This window comes from Apostichopus japonicus, chromosome 15, assembly GCF_037975245.1.
Source record: "Apostichopus japonicus isolate 1M-3 chromosome 15, ASM3797524v1, whole genome shotgun sequence".
NCBI classification, from domain to species: domain Eukaryota; kingdom Metazoa; phylum Echinodermata; class Holothuroidea; order Aspidochirotida; family Stichopodidae; genus Apostichopus; species Apostichopus japonicus.
Window position 1 is genome coordinate 13,706,425 of NC_092575.1, and position 21,668 is coordinate 13,728,092.

Here is a 21,668-nt window from a genome sequence, read left to right on the forward strand (position 1 = left end):
TTGTCAGGCTAAAAACAATAAAAATACAAAAACATACTTCACAATGATTCTTAGTTTAAATGGTTTGCAAATCCTCAATACAAAGTGTCACCTTTACACATTCCTGGTACTTCTGAAACAGAGGTCCACAGTGATCTGTTGTAACTCCTTTCAAATACTTATCACTGAACCAAGAGTTGAAACATGCGTCATACTCTTGTTTCAAGGGTGTACATTCCTCCGACAAACTATTCATTTTTTGGAAATTTTTTATAGTAACCGCAAGTTTAAAGCTTCTAATTGTAGTTTGCTTAAAGTGTTGGTGAACTTGAGTGTCCGGAAGAAGATTACAACTCGCTTACGTAATGCTGAAGCCTAGATATGACTAGAACATGCTGCAGGTTATAATGTGGGATATGACATAAAAACAATTGCGCAATACAATAACTTGTTTGGAATATAAACAGTCGTCAGTAAAATCAGCTCTTGATTAATATTCTGTAATAAACAAACTGACACAGAGAAAGAAACTTAAATCATTTATTAAATATTTTCCATTGCTTTGTATCTGAATTACTGCCAAAAATTTAAAAACTATCCTTGAAAAAATACCAGATAAATCTTTCGTCTATGACAGCGTCTCTTTGAGTCTACATACAGTTAGGATGAAACGAAATCGACTTAGCAGAAGATTTGCTTGCCCATGCACAACTTGCAGTTAAGCTCTAGGATTATGTAATGCAGTGTCAGAGGGTCTCGACCACTTTAGCTTGCTTCATTTGCAGGCGAAATATGTTTACGTCAAGGCGCTCGTATTCGCAAGATGAGAAGTTACACAAATCTGTAAGTTTGCCGTCACTGGCAGAGCTCTAGCCTAGCCATACTATTGCTTAGGCTACATTGGATAACTAGTCTATACTACTTCTTTACTAGTCTAGGCCTTACAGTACACCATTTGTTAGTATGAACATTACACTAAGGGAGTAAGAATGAAATAGTCTGGAGACAAATCTCAAAGTAGATGTATGGGACACACTGTTATGTCGCACGCGTATATTGTAAGTAGGAGAATGTAATAAACCTGAATAAATAAGTACACAGGAAACGAATGTATACATTAACCATTTATTCCGTGTCTTCCTTGGTCAGTACCCATATCACAACTGTCCTCATCCATATCTTATATTATATAATAATATAAATAAGGCAGACTCAGCAGGAGTCCGGTAGGGTCACAAACTGACCCTATTGGTATGTAGGTTGCAGGCATATGGCAGGTGATATTATACAGTGAGTAATAATGGTCGATTAGATAATAGCTAATATATCACATTGGTAATAATGGATGGTCGATTAGATAATAACTAATATATCACATTTTCCCCCTGGTTTTAAAATGAAAAGTATATGAAAAGTATTAACAAGTATGACAGGAAAATATCTATTTGTAAAACATATAATCCCTTGCCCACACAGGTGGTTGTCTAACCCGGGAAGGTCTCTCAGGAATGACAGACTGAGGAGCATGTGGCTGGTTAAAGGGTAGACCTAGTCTAGCAGGACTTTGTACATCATGTAACAGATCAGACACTTCATCATCAGTAGTACTAGGTACATTCCCTGAAAAAGGTGTCATACGATCTACATTCCATGTCCTACCATCTGAAGTTACATAAGTACTAGGACCGACAACCTTAGTTATTTTAATTGGGGGTGTATATTTACTATGGCCCTTTAATACATGACCTGGCTTCCGAATACGGACAAAGTCACCCACTTTAAAAGTACGAGTGACAGCATGGCGGCTATGGTCTGTATGAACTTTACTCTTCATTTGTTGGTCACGCACATGATCTCGAATGGAATCTGATTTCACAGGCAGAGGACCTTTAGTAATTCCCTGGATGTCCAATTTTGTTTTAAGGTGTCTATTATGGAGTAAAAGGGATGGTTCCACACCGGTAGTAGCGTGTGGAGTAGATCTGTAAACTCCCAGGAATTCCCTGATTGCTTTCAGTATTGGGGTAGCTTGAAGTGAAGCAGTCATTACAAAATCATTTAATACTTTGTTAAATCTTTCAATCTCCCCGTTTCCCTGAGGGTGGTATAATGCAGAATTAGTTTGCTTTATGTTACGTTCACACAAAAATTGTTTAAACTCATGTGATACAAATTGTGATCCATTGTCTGTCACAATTTCCTCAGGAAACCCTTCTCTGCTGAAAATAGTTTTAAGAAAATCAATAACACTAGCTGAAGTAACATTGGAAGTAAAGCCAACCTCTGGCCATTTACTGTGGTAATCAATAAGGGTAATGGCAAATCTGGCGTTTTGGGGCATAGTGTAATTCGGTCCAACAATGTCCATTGCCAGCTTTGACCAGGGTTTAGCCGGAAATTGTACAGGCTGCATAGGGCTGGATCTGACCTGAGCAGTCTTATCATGTAATTGGCAAACAGTGCAGTTCTTAATCATGATTTCAATTTGCTTGTCCATCAGTGGCCACCAGTAGAGCTGCCTAGTTCTTTGTTTGGTGCGGACCACACCTTGGTGCCCCTCGTGTGCATTGTCGATTAACACACTTGTAAGGGATGATGGTACAACCATCCGTTCCCCTCTGAATAGGAAATCTCCATACATGATAGCTCAGTTTGAATTTGAAAGTAAGGCAGTAAATCTTTCGAAATTTTGCTCTTGTCATGTGGCCATCCATGCACAACATACTTAGACACTTTAGTATAAACATCATCATGCATTATAGCATTACGTAACTTGACTTCGCTAACACTCTGACAAGCAACAGTAAGTTGGCAGATAGACTCAGTATCCTCTTCGTAATTAGGATAAACATCTGAAGTTGTAGGGAGGGGCAATCGGGAAAGGGCGTCTGCAACAATGTTTAATCTACCCGGTTTGTATTCAACGGAGTAATTATAATTCATAAGTCTAGTTGCCCATCTAGAAATACGCAGAGGTTTATGACCTGTACCAGATGTACACAATAGAGTAGTAAGTGCTTTGTGGTCCGTACGGAGTGTGAAACGACGGCCCCACAGATACGTGTGCCACTTTTCAACGGCCCATAGGCAAGCAAGAGCCTCTTTTTCCCCGGTCGAATATTTTTGTTCACACTCTGTTAATTTGCGTGACGCGCACATGACTAGGCGCTCTTCACCAGTGTGAAGCTGAGTCATGATTGCGGCAATGCCCCGATTCGAAGCATCCGTGGTAATAAATACTTCTCTAGTTGGGTCAAATAATGCAAGTGCGTCCCCGTCAGTAGTAATTGACGCTTTGATTTGTTCAAACGCATCATTTGCCTCTTTCGTCCATACGAAAGGCTTCTTTGAAATCTGTATATCCCGAATGGGCTGCACTTTCATTGCAAAGTTAGGGACGAACTTAGCATAGTAGCCCGCTAAGCCCAAAAATGACCGAATTTCGTCAACGGACTGCGGCGCTGGCGCATCTGTGATTGCTTTCACAAGGTCAGGCGCAGGGCGAATGCCTTCCTTTGAAACAACATGCCCCAGTAATTGGATTGTAGTGGCATTAAATTCACACTTTGAATTTAGTTTCATGCCTGAATCTCGTATTTTAGTGAGAACGCGTTGCAAATTTTGATCATGCTCGGCTTGCGTCTTGCCGTAAACAACAACATCATCTAAATAGCACTGAACACCTTGTAAGCCAGTAAGAATTGAATGCATGACCTTTTGAAAACATGATGGTGCCGAAGCAAGGCCAAAACAAACACGCTTGTACCTGTAAATACCTGCATGCGTAATAAATGTAGTGAGGTCTCGACTTTCCTCGTGTAATTGTAACTGGTGGTATGCTGATTTAAGATCGAGCTTTGAAAAGTAGCTAGCTCCTTGTAATTCAGTAAGTAATTCCTCAATATGTGGTAATGGGTGTTTTTCCAATACCATATTCTCATTAAGTTTTCGCAGATCTACGCAAATGCGAATTTTGCCGTTTTTCTTCCACGCAACCACGATAGGGGACACCCAATCCGTGGCGCCATGAACTTTCTCGATGACCCCTTGCGCTTCTAAATTTGCTAACTCCTGTGTGACCATGTCACGAACGGCAAATGGAATGCGGCGCAAAGATTGCTGCACTGGTTTCGCATCAGCGCTAAGCTTAATCTTATGTTGGAAACCCTTAATAACCCCAAGATCATCTGTAAACAAATCCTGAAATTTAGATGCAATTGGATTACCAATAATTGGATTAGGGGTGTTAGTAGGAGTGTTAGTAGTAGAAGTCGAAGTAGCAGAAGGCGTGTTCTCAGTAGAGTAACATGATAGCTTTGCACCATCAATTATCAGGCCTAAACCTTGGATAAGGTCTTTTCCAAGTAAACATTTACCTGCTTGGACAACATACACATCTGTAACACATTTAGCATCTTTAGTAGTGAATTTTGCATTGAAACAACCCAAAACCTTGATTTCAGACTGATTGTATGCAAGTACTTTAATTGTACTGGGTGTTAATGCATCACGTACAAAGTATTTATCAAATAATGCAGCATTAAAAATTGTAATGTCACTAGCCGTGTCAACTTGTAATGTGACAGGTACATTGTTAACGGAAACTTCGCAAAATATGTTCGGTTTTACCGTGTTCGGTGTCGTCTGTGTAGTCCCCTCGGTGGACAGGACTTGAATCTCAGCATAGGTAGTAGTAGTTGTAGAGGGCGTGTCTCGATCAGCAATAGTACTAGTATGTGACGACTCCTCGTACTCGTTGTCGTAGGTTTGAATTTCACTAACATTTTGCCTTTGTCGACATACCTTGGCAAAATGTCCCGTTTTACCGCATTTCTTGCAGGATTTCCCAACAGCAGGACATGAAGAAAAATTAGCAATATGGCTCGTAGAACCGCATCGGTAGCAATGTCGTGTAGTCCTTGTGGTATTGGACAGTCCTGGTTGGGCGGACGGCGGTTGGCGCGGGGGAGTCCTAGGTTGCGAATCACGAATGGGGTTGGCTCGACGGAAATCAGCGCGAACAGCGGCTGCCTGGTGCGTTGTAGTGTTGAGCTCTCTGGCCTCACGTACAGCTCTCTCGACGTGGCGGGCAATGTCGATCGCTTTCCCCAGGGTCAGGTCTTTTTCTAGTAATAACCTTTCCTGTATGCGACTAGACGTCGTCTTTTCCACCAGCTGATCACGGATCATCTCATCCGTGAAGACGTTAAATTCACAGTATTTGGTCAGCTGGCGTAACGAAGCAATATAATTATCGACCGACTCCCCTGGCAGTTGTGCTCTTTTTCTGAATCGAAAACGTTCTGCGACAACGTTCACCATTGGCTGGAAATGGCTTTGTAGAATTTGTAGGGTTTGTTCGAAAATATCGGCTGTATCTGGAGCAGATGAAGTAGGGGTAGCAGGGGTAGTGGTAGGTGGAGGAACAGGCTGTGGTAACGTGTAAAAAATTCTCTGACCCTCTGCGCCCAAAGAATGCAAAAGTAGAGCCTGCTTCCGTTCAGGTGTAGCCGTTAATAAATCCGACGCCAGTAAATAATTCATAAACAGTTGCTTCCACTGCGCCCATGGCGTGGATGGTGTACCGGGTGTAGGTAAAAATTGAATTGGAGGAGGAATAGCCTGCATCTTGAACTTGAAGTAGCCTATAACAGTACTGTAATAATACGTAAAATATCTCAGTAGCACTAGTAAGGACAAAGTAAAGTTAACAGCAGTGTACAGTAGAAAGTAAATATCTTGGCAGACACACTCAAATGGGAAGTAATAACCACAGACAGTAAAGTAATCCAAGGCAGAACAGGAATAAAATCTTTATCCTCGTCGCCAAATGTTATGTCGCACGCGTATATTGTAAGTAGGAGAATGTAATAAACCTGAATAAAGTACACAAGAAACGAATGTATACATTAACCATTTATTCCGTGTCTTCCTTGGTCAGTACCCATATCACAACTGTCCTCATCCATATCTTATATTATATAATAATATAAATAAGGCAGACTCAGCAGGAGTCCGGTAGGGTCACAAACTGACCCTATTGGTATGTAGGTTGCAGGCATATGGCAGGTGATATTATACAGTGAGTAATAATGGTCGATTAGATAATAGCTAATATATCACATTGGTAATAATGGATGGTCGATTAGATAATAGGGTCATTCCGCCTCAAATCAACCAATTTTCTGAAAAGTTCCCAGGTGACCCCCTCAGAATTAGATGAAATTTCATCAGAATGATTGAGTATGTCCCAAATGAACACATACAAAAAATTAAAATCATGCTCCATGTCGTTTTCGAGATATGGCCCATTGAAATTTGGTCGTTGCGGCCATTTTGCTCGTTTGCGATTCGCAAAAAGTGACTTTTGTGATATTTTCCGACTTTGAAAGCTCATAATTCAGTCTTTGTACCAGGTAGAGAGCTCAAATTTGGTATTCTATCTTACTTCTTGCCAAAATTTATGAATCTGCACTCAATTTAACTGTATCTCCTTTATTTTTCTGGTTATGATCACCCAAAGTAGGCACTTTATTCTGTCAAAAATGTTTTTTGTGATTTTTAAGGTCACCCTGTGCCCACATGAGAGGTCACATGAATCGTATATTCCTTGGATATAATCTATGGTTGCATGTCTATACCCATAAGCAATTATAAGCCCACCAATGCATTAATTAAGAAATGGCATGGGGCCGAAGTTGGCTCCAGCCAGAAAAAGGTCAAAAAGACCCCGCCCTTCTTGACCCCGGTTGACCCCGCGATCAATTGAAACATTGATTGAAATTTACACCAGTTAAATATATTATATCTACTTGTACATCAAATTTCAGCTTTGGCACTCAACTCCTTCATGGTATGGTGGCAATTTGAATATTAGACGTTTTTCGCACATTTTTTAACAACTCCGTACACTAAGTTAATATCATACAGTGTATTTCAAGTTTGAAGCTTATGTAATGTATTTTTTGCAGTTAGAAAAAAGATTGTTTTTATTATTGTTTTTAGAAATGGGTTGATGATGCATGTATTCCACTGCAATAAACAATCACTTCAGTTAACCCTCCAATAGGCTGGTCCCTCATACCTGTAGTGCCTCAAAATCTCCCATAACACACGACACAATTTGGAGCCTTATGTACAGTAGTATCATACTGTTGTAGAGTTTTTGTAGAGAAACTAAAAGTGGTACTAAAAGTGAACTTGGAGCAAACGTATTTGACGTCATTGTTGCACTATGATAACTAAAGCTATTTTTTTCTTTAAAATTTATGTCTAATTTTATACTCCACAAGTGGATGCTTCCATAATGTTAATGTACCATAGGTATTGGTATTTTATAATCTTCACATCCCCTTTAGACAAACTAGTATTCCTATCCAATTAAGGTCAAATCAATAGACTGAAAAATACAGAAAAAAGAAAACATTATTAGTCAGTGTGCAACTGTGACATTACACCTGTTTGCTTCAAGTTCACTTTGGTACAGTAGAATATCAGATAACTTCAACTGTCAATATCTCAAAAATTGAACATACTGTAGGAACTGAATGCAAATTTCACCAGAATGCTTAGATTATGTTCATTTTTAAGATACAGTATATCAAAAAGAAATTTTGACCTGGACTTTTCTTTTTAGACTCGTGTCTGTCTTACTGCTGTCTGGCTTTAAAGCAGCATTTTGCATTTGGTCACCGTTTTCCATTTTTTTGACAAGTCCATCAAGTTTTTTACATATATCAATCACAAAACAGCAAACTAAGATATTAGCCCATTATTTCCTGTCAAAAGCGTTAATTGGCGAGTAATTAAGGACATTTGTAGATAATGTGAAAAGTGTCCTCCGACAAATTACACATTTCATATTAATCGCATCTATACAGTTCCCCCAACCCACTAGTTTGAACTCAACCAATCAGAGATGCAGGTTTAGTTTGAGCCGTTGCTAAATATAGATTCAAAAACGTCGAGTTGGTAACTTGTTACAACCAGCGAGCTGGTACTCTAACAACTCCCTGGTTCAACTGCCATAGACAATCTACACAAATCAAGCATGGTGTTGTATTACATATCGATCAATGACGTTCGTCGCTTTTAAATATTCATATTATGGGTGAGGTTTATTGGGATCCCAACGGAAAATATCTTTGAGAAATACAAAGTTAAAAGTTGTAAATTTTTCAACTTTTATGCCACCATTTGAAGTAAGATTTGAATAGATTATAAGCTACAGTAGTTATGTATGTCATTATGGCATCGAGGAATCAGTGAGGTTGAAAAAAAAACATAGAAAAGGACGCAAAATGCTGCTTTAACCTAACCCAGTCCCCTTTTTTTCCCCCTCATGCTATACAAACACTGGTAACTCATTTGTATAAACCTTTTGAACAATATCACCTGTGTGTCACATGTAGACACTACATTCTAGAACAATACTACCAGTGTGTCACGTGCAGACACCATCATAAACTACAGCAGGAATAAGATCTCATCATATTTTTATACCCATTGATGTTGGAAAGATTGAGAAGCTGCGACTCTCCAATGACCAACCACTGCAAAATTGTGCCCATTAGAGACCATGCAGAGGAGAGAGAATCCATTTCTGCTAATATTCAACCTCAGGCTGACACGAAAGAGTACCAACCAAGCGTTACATCGCTGGAATGTACGACAATGAGTGGTACATTGGTTATAGTGGAAATTTCAGAGGAAGAAAATGATGTCTTTGTGAAGTTAATGAAACAAACCAAGAACTCCAAAGCACTTCCTTGGCCACAAAACACCCACAATAATTGTTGGATACCATTCTGAGCTATTATTTGTGTCACCAGTGCTCCAGAGTTACAGGGACATGGAAGCAGCCAGTACACTCTTCCTCATGAATACTTAAAAGACCATTCCAACCAAACTGGCAACTGCAAGCATTCATCAAGTAAACAAATTACAGTAAAGTGTGCTAACTTGTATATTAAGCCACACTGCAAGCATTCATCAAGTAAAAGAAATTAAAGTGTGCTAAACTTGTTTTACTTGTATATGGACATCCATGTGTGGTAAGAAAACTGTAAGGACATTGAAGCATTGAGTGTTGTGACAGAACCAGTAATTTACATGTGCGTGAATCGTTAATGATGTGATTAAATGTCATTAATTTGACCTAAAACAATTTGTTATGTTACATTTTGATTCAGCTGACTGAAACAAGGATACAATGATCATATCACTCATTATTATACTATGATTACATGACAAATATATAAGCTTGAGATTAAAAAATGTGCGAAAAACGTCTAATATTCAAATTGCCACCATAACATGAAGGAGTTGAGTGCCAAAGCTGAAATTTGATGTACAAGTAGATATAATATATATATTTAACTGGTGTAAATTTCAATCAATGTTTCAATTGATCGCGGGGTCAACCGGGGTCAAGAAGGGCGGGGTCTTTTTGACCTTTTTCTGGCTGGAGCCAACTTTGGCCCCATGCCATTTCTTAATTAATGCATTGGTGGGCTTATAATTGCTTATGGGTATAGACATGCAACCATAGATTATATCCAAGGAATATACGATTCATGTGACCTCTCATGTGGGCACAGGGTGACCTTAAAAATCACAAAAAACATTTTTGACAGAATAAAGTGCCTACTTTGGGTGATCATAACCAGAAAAATAAAGGAGATACAGTTAAATTGAGTGCAGATTCATAAATTTTGGCAAGAAGTAAGATAGAATACCAAATTTGAGCTCTCTACCTGGTACAAAGACTGAATAATGAGCTTTCAAAGTCGGAAAATATCACAAAAGTCACTTTTTGCGAATCGCAAACGAGCAAAATGGCCGCAACGACTAAATTTCAACGGGCCATATCTCGAAAACGACATGGAGTATGATTTTAATTTTTTGCATGTGTTCATTTGGGACATACTCAATCATTCTGATGAAGTTTCATCTAAATCTGAGAGGGTCACCTGGGGACCACTGGTTGATTTGACATGGAATGACCCAATAACTAATATATCACACACACATATTCAGTTTTAATATGAGGCCTATTGACTATTGCTTCAATAAAACAGACTTATCTTAACCACTACATTATGCATCCATTACTACATGAAAATAGGGACACCCAACAATAAATAACTTGTAGATTGTAGTCTAATGAATAAAATTAACAAGGTTTTGTATTAAAGTTTCGCCAAATGTTGGCAGGCCCAGCCTAGTTAGAAGTGCAGCTCGAGCAATCTTGAAAAAGGCTTCAATCATGTACATGTGAAGCCCGCAAGTGTTGTAGTATGCATTCTGCAGTAATCAGTCAATACCAATTATTGGTTACATTCTTCTCATCTCAGAAAGAGCTCAGTACCGTTTCTTGGTTATTACTGCCCTATAGTATTATTATAAGGTTATAGGCTATATCTGAATACTGATATAGCCTTCCGTGTACCTTTCACGTTTTACTGTGATATGATATTGCTGTGGCCCACAGAAACCTTTGTCATATATTTCAAAACTTGTTTCTTCTTTTTTTGATGTCTTGATATCAGTTTGTTTGACACTAATGACATATTCATTCTGTTGTCTATTTGTAATTTGGAAGCAATATTCTGTTCCTTCTTGATACCCATATTATTGTAGTTTTGTTTTTAAATGAGAAAGTCTCATTAATTGTCCTATAAAATGTCTGTGTTTTAGTTCAAGGTAATATTTTAGAAGATAACATTGGTGATGAATTTTGTCAAATAAACACCTTAAATGGATTCATAATGAAGGAAAACAAGTTGCATAATCCATTTTGATATGTACCAGTGGTTAGGCTAGCTTGGTGCTATGGTGCTCCAATTTAGGAAAATAGAAGATGATGTTATGTCCAAACTTTGGAGATGAGTTGCTATATAGTTGACATTATTACTACACACTTCCCCGCAGAATCAAAATTATTCAAATAGGTATTATCTCTATATGACATTTACAAGTACAAATACACAATGTAAGTTGATCACCAGGATTAGGACAAAGTTGTAACCTGCTCTGTCTATGAAGCCTGATTTACTTTCTGTTTTCCAGATACCAGCAAAGCCGACATGGCAAGATGTGGACAGATCAACACTTTCAAAGGTAATTCTACTGTACTTGCATGTGGAGTGGGAATAATGGATAAATACATGTTATCTTTGTACTGTACATATATACAATATTAGTTAATTATGCTGTTACATAAACAAGATAGTTAAAACAGGACTTGATTTCCAAATCCAATGACTTACCATAAAATTATAATGAAACAAATAACATTCCTGCCATTCATTTGCCTTTAGAGATCATTTTTATCACCCCCCTCTCCTCCCCCTCCTCCATCATAAGAAAGGAAATAGGCTCTCTTTTTAATCTGTATGGGGCTAACAAACATGAATAAGATAGAAGCTGAATGCAGTAAATTTGTCTTAAGACAATAATACTGTAAGTATTAACTTTCCCTAAATTTCATTGGTTTCGGTTCCAGGTTTCAGTGTGCTAAACTTGCTAAAAGGTCTGAACTCTGATTTTTCCCAGACAATGATAAAGTATGGGATTGGTCTGTCTGCAGTACCGGCGCTGAAGAGTTTTTAAATTTCTGTGATGCTGCATATAGTAGTTTATAGAACATGTATGTAATCCACTCACTAAATTGGTTACCATAGCACTGAGCTTAAGAAACACTTTCCAGCTTTATTAGCTAGGTTTCCTAAATTTCGATAGTGAAACTCACAAATTTTCAATTGTTTCAAACATGTCAAAATGTAATCCAAATTTCGATGTGGTGGCATCAAATATAGTCATTACAGTATGTTTCTGTTTGCATAAGAGGTCACCAATATTGGACCTAAATTGAAGCATACTCAAACTTGCTGGAAGTTTTTACAAGCACTGCTTTCCTAGAGGCTCTGATCCTCCAAATTAACGATAATAATAATAATCAGCGGTTATTTTTTACGACGCTTAAGCAACCACAAACGTGGGAGAAACCCGCAAGGGCTTATAGATTACAACTTACATGTTAGGTGGCTTCCAATTCAACATATGAACTCAAATTTGGAATGTTTCAATTTTAGAAAGTCATTTCAGATGGGAAAACCGTAGATTGGTCTTGGATGAAAAACCCACCTTACTATGACCCAGCCGGGTATCGGACCTGGAACCTCCCGATTGCTTAGCCTCATTGCCTCAAATGCCACCGCCTTTATCCACTCGGCCACACAATTATACCCAGCCATTGAGAATTATTAAAATGAACCTTTAAAATCCCTTAATGTAGACCATTAATGGGTGTGAAGACTCGCGCAAAAAGAAACTAGTAATGCCGGTAATCTGACCTAGTTTTGAATAAGGTGTAACAGAAGTGTTAGACACCACCATCGATCACAGAAAATACACACACAGCCTTGCAGCTACCCTCGGTAATTAGACACTAGTGTACAGTCAGTACATACAGCTGCGGTCAATACCCACAGCACAGTGTACAAACGATACAGCGATGGACATCTCAGGTCCAGCTAAAGATAACAAGGTATCACATTTCATTACTGTCTGCATTTTGTAGGGACATGGAGCTATAAACAGAACACTGTTTATAAACACTGTTTATAGCTCCATGGTAGGGACAAGAGAAAAACTTCACTTGCAAGCAACGGAAAGTTAACTTTTTAAAAATGGCAGCAAGCTGTTTGGGTCGAGTCTTCAATGCCTTAAAGGGATAATTATACATGTTTACAGTGGCAGTAAACTGCTTGTGGGAATTTGAGCATGGCTGACTATTATTTGACTGTCTAGCACATTTGGGAGCAATACTGATGACCTTTATTGTCAAGACTAATACTAACTAAACTTTTCTTACTATTTCGGCAGTGATTACCAGGTGATCAATCAATGTTTTGATAAATATCTTCATGAAAACGAAAAAAATTGTGGTTTGGAACATAAAAGCTGGAAGATCATTATATTTGACATTTTGACATGTTAAAACAATCACTATGGTTTCATGAATACTTCATCTTATATGTAAATATTGAACTTTCAGTTCAGAAGACAAAACTGTGATTGGTCTGTTTCTTTTGGGCTTTTGTGGTGTTAGAGAATTATTGTGTACATTCAGCAGTAATGAAACCAATTAGTTAACAAATAATAGAAAAAGAACTTGACTAAAGAAAGGGAAGAGTTCAATTCTGGCCATTTTTAAGTCTCTGGCAATGGTTTCATGAGTCATCAAACTTATACAGTATCTCTAGAATATAGTTGAAGACTGCAATTTATAAGTTTTGTACCTTAAGATCTGTGTAATATTGTAATTCCATATCCTAACATATTTCAAATATTTAGCAATTTACTTTTATGCCACACTGGAAAAGTGAAGATGAATTCAGTTTTCTTGATGTTCTCCAGTGGTAACATTTACACAGTGATTGGTATGCACAGAGTTTGTATAAACACCGCTCAAGCTGTGTTTGATTCTATACACTGTAAGTAGCCACGGTGATTTCAGACCAATGAGCTATCTGTCTTCCCAACTGTGGGTAGTAATTACCGACATAGAGATAGTGTGGATGAACATCTTTCAGTATGTCAGTATTGCCAACAAAAATTTGTCATGTCATTACTTTTTTTTTTTTTAAATTCACAATAATTTCGAAGAACTAGTTCACCCAAAGACGAGAAAATACCTGATACCGCTCAGTGGAATCCAACTTTAACATCTAGTCAATATTCAAGGTATTAATATTTTTTTCATTTTCATATTATTTTATTCTTCGCAGCGAGGAGTGGTAGACGATGCCACCATCGAGCTTCTAGAGAGATTGTCATTGGTAAATTTCAATAATCAAGCCGGTGTGAAGACGCTTATGGATGCAGTAGCATTAGCTGACACTCTACAGGTAGTGGATACCACAGATGTCGTACCGATGGATTCAGTGCTGGAAGACAGGTAGGAACTGCCTGATATTTTGATGATTTAAAAAAATTAAGACAAGGTTCTTTGATCATTCAATGTGAATTAAGTTTGTCCAATTTGATTTGAAATGTAAGAATATTACAATTTTTTGTCTTGAAATTTTCATTGCTCTTCTGGTAGATCAACATCTGCTGTATAGAGATGTGTGCAGTAAGTGTTGTAATGTTGGCCGAGATGGTGGATTGAGGGGGGGGGGGGGGTGGGGGGAAGGATCAAATGCTGTTCAACAGATCACAAACTTGGAGACCAGCATCTCCCTCAAGAAAATTTTGCTCAATGCCTGTCTTTTGTTATGGAAACTGTTTAAAAAGTATTTTTGGGTATGACTAACCTCAGAATAAAAACTTTTCAGTAGAACTTGTTAAAAGAGCTCAAGTACAGTTACTACTGTACAGTCTAAATGTCACAGCAATATGCATTTATCTAAGAACTATTGAAATGTTGGTTAGGAATGATTTCATCATTTGTGGGTTGTAAGATGCATATGAACTACAGTTGACTAGAGAAAGTGGCAATGGCAATGCCCCCTGCACCATGGGGGGGGGGGTGGAGGTACACTAAGGTTGGGGGTTTTCCAGACCAAGTCTCCCCTCCTATCCCATCTCAATTTTGTTTTGGAGTATGTTAAGGATGGATTCGTTTGAAGTTTTGTTTCGGCTAATGTTGTAAATTTGACACCTTAAGACAAATTCTGTTATGTTACGTCAGGGACCTAGATTCAGCTTAAAAATGTTACTAAAGGTCGTCCACAGGATATTTTGTTTTCTTGTTTCATGGTTTGCCTGCAACATCTGTGAAAGGCTGGGTAATGAGATGAGTGTTTTTGCAAATGTTAGCTCTATGTTTTCATTGCTCTATCCGAGACCTTTATTTGACAAGCTTGACTGATGTTACAAAAATAAAAACTTGAAGTGAACTTTAGTACTTTACCAGTCGTCTCACATTCAGAGATCTGCCAGAATCGAAGAAATATTAGAACCTTTGCATATTAAAGCAGCATTTTTGCGTAAAGTTGAACTCCATGTAGTTTGAGGCAACTCAACCAAAACACCGAAAACCAAAACAAGAACTGCATATATATAACAGTATTCCGTCACTGAAAGTTAGAAAGAGATGCCCACTGTTGAATATATAAATGTTGCTATGAATCAGGAATCACTCAGTAACATCCCTAGATTGTAAAAAATCTGTCACCCAGTCTCTTTCTTTCAATAAATGTTATAAATTGATCCCATGCAGGCCAGCCCAAACACTGCTTCAGATAACAATCAAATTATCATGACTTTATGAGTAAAATTGAAAGTAAGTCAAGATATCAAACCAGACTTTCACAGTTATATAAAAAGCATGACATTAATTCTGGAGAAGATTCTGCTAGGACCAAATCATCTGGTTAGCTTTCTGAGTTTTTTATTTGAGGGGGGGGGGGGGTTCACCAAAAATTATCTGCAAATGTAATTTTGTCCCCCAAAGAGCAAGAAAACTTGAAAAAATTTGGCATTGCTTGGTGCACAGGCATTCCTTAGTGTTGTATACGTCTCATTTAGATCTGTATTTTGATGGTAATTTAAGTATTGATAGATGAAGTCTCTGAAGATAACTATTCCAATTAATCATTGATCCGCCACATTTTAATGAGATTATTCAATGGAATTAATTGTTTACATTCAATGCAAATTTGCCACCGTACTGTAAAAGAGCTTTACTTGTGCTATCATTTTTGAAACTATTTCTCTAAGTGATTGATGGGTTATTGTCTCCATGTCTCTGTGTCAAGGATTATTAATTTCTAAATAGAATCATTCTTTGCTGTTATCTCCAGTATGCATGGCATTGGTTTCAGTTTAGCAGAACTAGTTTAAAATGACATGTACAGTATTAGCTGTCCTACTTTCATAACCACTTTACCATTTGTCTTTAATAGACTGTGATAGTTGATTTTCATAAAGTTGACAAAAAGTCTCAAATTTTACGATCTTTAAATATCTCATCAGTTTAAGTTGAATTAAAGTTTTACAGTAATATGTATCAGGAGAAAATAGGGATAGTCCTACATTCAGACACCTAACCTCTCATTAAACAGTCAGACTCTGTATACTCAGCATGACATTGAGGCCATTGCATTGATCTAAATATGATTTTCCGATGAATGCGAGAATAAAGAGGGAGGAATGTGCCAAACGAAATTGAAAATATTAGCTTCAAAGTGATAGAAATGTCCAATGCTTGGTTTCATTCTTAAGTGGGTCTTTTTCCTATGAGAATGTTAACAGTATGAATTTCTCTGACACTAGAGAGAGAAAATAATATCCCATCAGACATGGAGGCCTGCTGTAAGGGGGAAATATTGTCTGATAATCCCCTCGGATATTTCTTTGAAATCGTTCTTCTGCTCATGATTTTGAAACTGTTAAAGCGTGCTATTTTAGTAAGACCCTTTCATACAGTTTACGATTGGTGTGATCACAAAACTGAAATTGTAAAATTTTGACTTAATTCTCTGAAAAAAACAGTTCACTTCTGTAGTTTTGTTTGATCAGAGAGGAAAAACAGTTTAAAAAAAAAAAAAAAAAACTTTTCTTCACCCAGACAACAGAACTTTTAGAGGGTAATGATTGGACGTCCATTCATGGTGCGACATTCTTAAACACTTTCAGTCTTGTCTGTTGATAACAAGAAAAACCCCCACCTTGTGGTCATAAACATGGCTCTCTTTCCCATCTCGATACCTGAACAAGTCCCACTTTTCCCCTTGTTCATACATGAGCAGGGTTCTCTTTCCATTCTTCTTACATACTGTAAGCAGAATCCTTATTCTTTTTGTATCCATAACAGGCCTCGAGTATCCATAACAGGCCTCGAAATAAATTCAGGCTGTTTGACAGATAGATTCCAGTGGATTTTGCGGTTTGCCAGCTAAAAGAGAATGCATTGGCCATGATTCAGTCTACTAGGACATATTAACGTTCAATACTTCTGTGCTAATTCATGGCAAATGCAAGTGGGAATTTGTTGTTAGCCAGTAGATTTTAATGTACTGTCATACTTTGTTAGCATGTGGCTAACATTGTGAAATTATAGGACTGTATAAAGCAAGCTCCTCTTAACCCTCCTATTTTCCAGAAATTAGCAGTAAAATCCTTCCCTTTTCCATATATCAGTTTAATCCTTTCCATTTCCATATATCAGTAAGATCATTTTACCCTTCTCTTTACATGAGTGGGATCCATTCTCCCTTTTCTATACACGAGCAGGTTCCCCCTTGGCTCCTCCTTCATACATGAATACAACCCTTCTCCCCTTCTTCTCATTTAAGACAAATGCACGCCCATAACAAGACCGACCATCCCTGTGGCTGTTGAGATGGATGGATGGAAATACCATGGAGTAAATGCATCTAGTATCAAATAAGCAAAATTTCTGTATTTGCTATACAATATTCAGATGTATTTTAACATTGTTTTTGATGAATTTTGAATGATAAAAAAAAGCTCTGTGAACCTGAAAATCATTGTGCAAAAAGGAAACGCTTAATTATTCCAGGCACCGTATTTCATTTTCATGCTCCTTGGTGCCTGGGTTGGAAAGAAGAAGCAGAAAGATCTGGCCTGATCCGCAATGACAATAATAAAAAGGTGCTTGTATTGTCTTTATAGAGACTTAAATCTTCGAGAGGATATCATCACCGATGGCAACTGCAAAGAAGATGTAATGAGAAATGCTGCCCTCACCTTTGAAGATTACTTTGTGGCACCCCCTGGTAAGTTTCATTTCAGAGTTCCTTGGTAAAAGTAAACATATTTAGCTAGGTTTAATGTCGAGTGCTTATATTTTTAAAGTGTAAACAGTGTGCTGCATCTTGTGAGTTTTGATTGCAGGCAATTCATTTTGGCCCTTACAATCAGCTGTAGTGTACTGCATAATTTCTGCCTACATCAATTTGATTCAACATAGAAAGGCACTCTTTACTTATTGTTGTAAAGGTCAAGTTTAAATGTCTAAAAACTTGACAAGATTTGTTCCATCACTTCAAAGTATACGTCGTGGTCAACACTTAGCCTAAAGACTTACCCTTACTTTTATGGTGGATCATGTATCTAGCCTAGCCTACTTTGCATATCAGAATCAGAGCTGAAATTTTTGATTTTGTGAACTGTTGTGTAGATGCTATCTTTAGGCTAGTTGTGCCTTTTTCAGATAAGCAAAAGCAAAAAAATATTTTCAAGACAGTGTGAGTGACAGAGTGAGTAACCGTGGTAACCAGAAGTAGAATGTAATTTTTGTCTCCTTGGTATGATTTATGAATATTTTATTTTAGTCATTGGGATATCACAAGACTTTGTATGAGACAGTTGTATGACATTGCTATATCACTGTTGTATAAAACTGTTGCCTAACACTGTTATTTTATGACAGTGTTGTATGACACTGTCATATGAAACTGTTGTATGAGAATGTTATGACATTGTTGTGTGATGTCCACTGTTATATGATACTGTTATATTATGACACTGTTGTGTGACACTGTTATATGACATCGTGTGACACTGTTATATGGTACTTTAATATGACACTCAATTGTAGTTGACTGTCATATGACATTGCTTTATGCCAATGCTGTCTGGCAATGTTACATGGCACTGTGATATGACACTGTTGTATGACGTTGTGTGACACTGTTATATGGTACTATTACTTTTATATGACACTATTGTATTATACCTGCTGTCATATGACATTGTTCTGTGGCAATGTTACATGGCACTGTTTTATGACACTGCTATGCAGTATACAACAGATTTTGTGAGTATTGAAAACTCTTATTCCAGTTTTGTTACTACAGTTACATGTAGCATGCACTGTGGTTCTTTATGATCTGTTTGTCACTTGACCTGTTTCCCCTCCCATTCCCTATATCTCCCCCCCCCCACCCTCCCCCTCATCATTATCAACTCGACAAACCATCAGGCTGTATTAAGGAAGTCATTGCTCCTTGATTACACGCTCTGTTGAAGTCAGTAAGACTTGTTCCTGAATAAGAAATGATGACCATGGAAGCCTGAAATAAAATGAAGAGTATGCTTGTTAGATGTGACACTAATCTGCTTGGAAGTATATCCCAAGCCCTGTAAAGTCAGACACTGTGTTATTTCTTGCACTCTTTGCTAGTCGTAGACATTGTTTGTTCATATCTGCAGACTTGTTCTTTATGAGTTCCTATACTGTATCTGAATTTTAATAATTAAAGTGAAAAATTTGGGGATTTCACTCTGTAAACACTGTCAAGCAATACAGCTCTAAACAGATTCTGTATTTGAAATACAGTAGAAGAGGAAAATACAAGAAAATGTTTGCCGCAGTTTATGCTTTTAATATCACTATAACACTACAACAACAAAAAATTAAAGCAAGACTCATCAGTATGCTTGGAAAATTGGGTGTTGTTAGTGATCATTTGAAAAAAATAAAAATGTGAAAACAAACATGACAGTCCTTTGACTGGAGAACACTGATTGAGCATTGATAGATTTCAATGCAAGACCATAGCATGCCATTTGAAAGTTATAAGTTTATCTTGAACATACAGTATCATTGATACTAAAATCATGTGAATTAGTAATCAATTTGCTCTTGACTGCCTGTCGGTCAGGCTCTTAGTTTTCTCTCCTGAAAAAAATAAAATAAAATAAAAATAAAAATAAATAAATAAAAAAAGCTTTCTCTCCTGGACTGACCAATATCTTGTGTTGTCTGATTTGACCATGCCAGTGTAAATTTGAAAATTGTGAATTGTTGATTTGTCAAGTTTTTCATTTCTGCACTTAAACCTCATCCAAAGCGTGAAGAAGTGTTGTGAGTCTCAAAGCTATCGAAGTAAGAGGTCAGTGTGTAGAAAAGAAGTCCTAGACTTGGTAACTTACTGTAAAATAAGTATAATTTTACAAAAGTCGACATAGGTTTATCTCTGTCTCTAATGAGTACTACAAAGAAACTGAGATAATTTGACTTAGCATCATCGGATTTTTATTTCCTCCCAATTTTCTTCAGGTAATATTCCTCTGGAAACCAAACCTGCATCTCGTTATAGAGATCCAGATGAGGAAGACCAAGATAAGAGGTAGCACTGACAAAACAGGAGTACTTCTCTGAACTTGAAGAGATGCTAGAGTGTGAAAACTCAAAAACCTGTCCATGAAGAGAACAACCTCTGATAGCCCCCCCCCCCCCCTCCTCCAGACTATCTGCTAATCTTCTATTATTAGTGCACCAACTTTGACTGTGCATATATCAAGACAGGGAAAACAACTGTATTATTCTAATGATTGAAACTTTGCAATCCAAGTGGAGATACCTTCAAGTTCAGGGAATATCTTGCAATATTTTACTCCATAATGTTATTAACTTGTGTAACTACAAAAAGAAATATAGAACTTTTAATATTTCCTTACTTTAGTAATATACTCTCATGATGAAATTACAACAACAAAAAACATGTAATTATGAACGATGTTCATTTTATTGGATACTTAGTGAAGAGTTCATCCCTTGAAATCAGTTTTTTTTCTTTGGAAATTCTAGAATCCTGAAGGTGTTTATTGATTGTTGTTTTTAAAAAGAAGGATTAGCCAGGCATGGATTGTAATAAAACCTTTGCAAGTGACTGAAACGGTTGGTTTCAATTCATTCCTGTTTCTTTACCACCGCTCAAAGATATGAGAGCCCAATGCATAATTATTGTTAGGATGTTATGTTATTTTCATGAAAAGTGCTTCATATCCCAAGAATTCTTCTTACAATAAATCTGGAGATCGTGAACATCCAGCTATAAGATATCTTGAAATGAAATATCAATGGAGATCTGCGTAATAAAACTACCGTAGCCCCTGGACTCCATTGTGCTGGAACAGTAGACAGATGTAATTTACAGTATTGAGAATGAATACATCAATGCATCTGACAGAAGACGAAACAGAAGCTGGCCTTGAAGGTGGCAGTACTTTCAGCAAGTGAAAAAGCTATTAAGATTGAAGTTTGCATTTTTTTACAATTAATGAGTTAGTTGGTTTCTCAAATTGTTTGGTTAAAGAATTCTGTTTTTGGTTAAATATTTCATGCTTCCCAGGGGTAGCCTGTTGCCTTGGGCCTATGATATGATGCATTGTTATGTTAGTCAGTTTCAGGGAATAAATTACTTTTTACACATTTGTTAATAACAATTTTGTGCGTTTAGGAATTTTGTTTTATCATAAACTACTGAAATACTAGAGGGTTTTCCGCACAGAATTTGCTGCACAGTACAGCTTTGCTGTGCATAGCAACTCATACACTATTTTGCATAGCTGCAACATTTTACTATGTGATGAATATTTCCTTGCAGTATGGTTCTGCACACGTAATTTACTGTTCACTTTGCATTGGTGTACAGTGGCAAGTCGTCCATTTTTGCAAAGCAACATTTTACTATGTGATAAATTATTCCATGCAGTGTATATGTACCTTTCTTAAGTACTTTCCATTAATTTATAGGTGATCCCAGTTGTGACAATTTTGTTGTCTGTGTTTCACTTCATATAACAGGGGTCGAAATTTAGAATATTTACGACTATTCCAGCGGAATAGTGTATTTTCAAATCCACTATTCCGTCTCATTTTCCACTATTCCTTAATTTCCTTTGAAACTATAAAAAGAAAAAAAAAT

The 21,668-nt window shown here is 37.2% G+C and overlaps 1 protein-coding gene across 1 annotated transcript; it reads left to right on the forward strand.

Moving 5' to 3' along the window:
* Positions 1–518: 518 nt before the first annotated feature.
* LOC139980637 (glutamyl-tRNA(Gln) amidotransferase subunit C, mitochondrial-like) lies at positions 519–21,539 on the forward strand. The gene is made up of 5 exons (XM_071992431.1): positions 519–822; positions 11,050–11,100; positions 13,773–13,942; positions 17,626–17,729; positions 20,018–21,539. Exons 1-5 carry the CDS (start codon positions 718–720, stop codon positions 20,089–20,091), a joined length of 504 nt encoding a protein of 167 aa, XP_071848532.1. The 5' UTR covers positions 519–717; the 3' UTR covers positions 20,092–21,539.
* The last annotated feature ends 129 nt before the right edge of the window (positions 21,540–21,668 follow it).

Bases quoted from the DNA above. Each gene is read 5' to 3' on its own strand.
- LOC139980637 (XM_071992431.1), top strand. From the start codon at position 718: ATGCAGTGTCAGAGGGTCTCGACCACTTTAGCTTGCTTCATTTGCAGG. The intron at 823-11,049 runs GTAAGTTTGCCG...TCTGTTTTCCAG, and splicing joins ATGAGAAGTTACACAAATCT to ATACCAGCAAAGCCGACATG. The intron at 17,730-20,017 runs GTAAGTTTCATT...AATTTTCTTCAG, and splicing joins TTACTTTGTGGCACCCCCTG to GTAATATTCCTCTGGAAACC.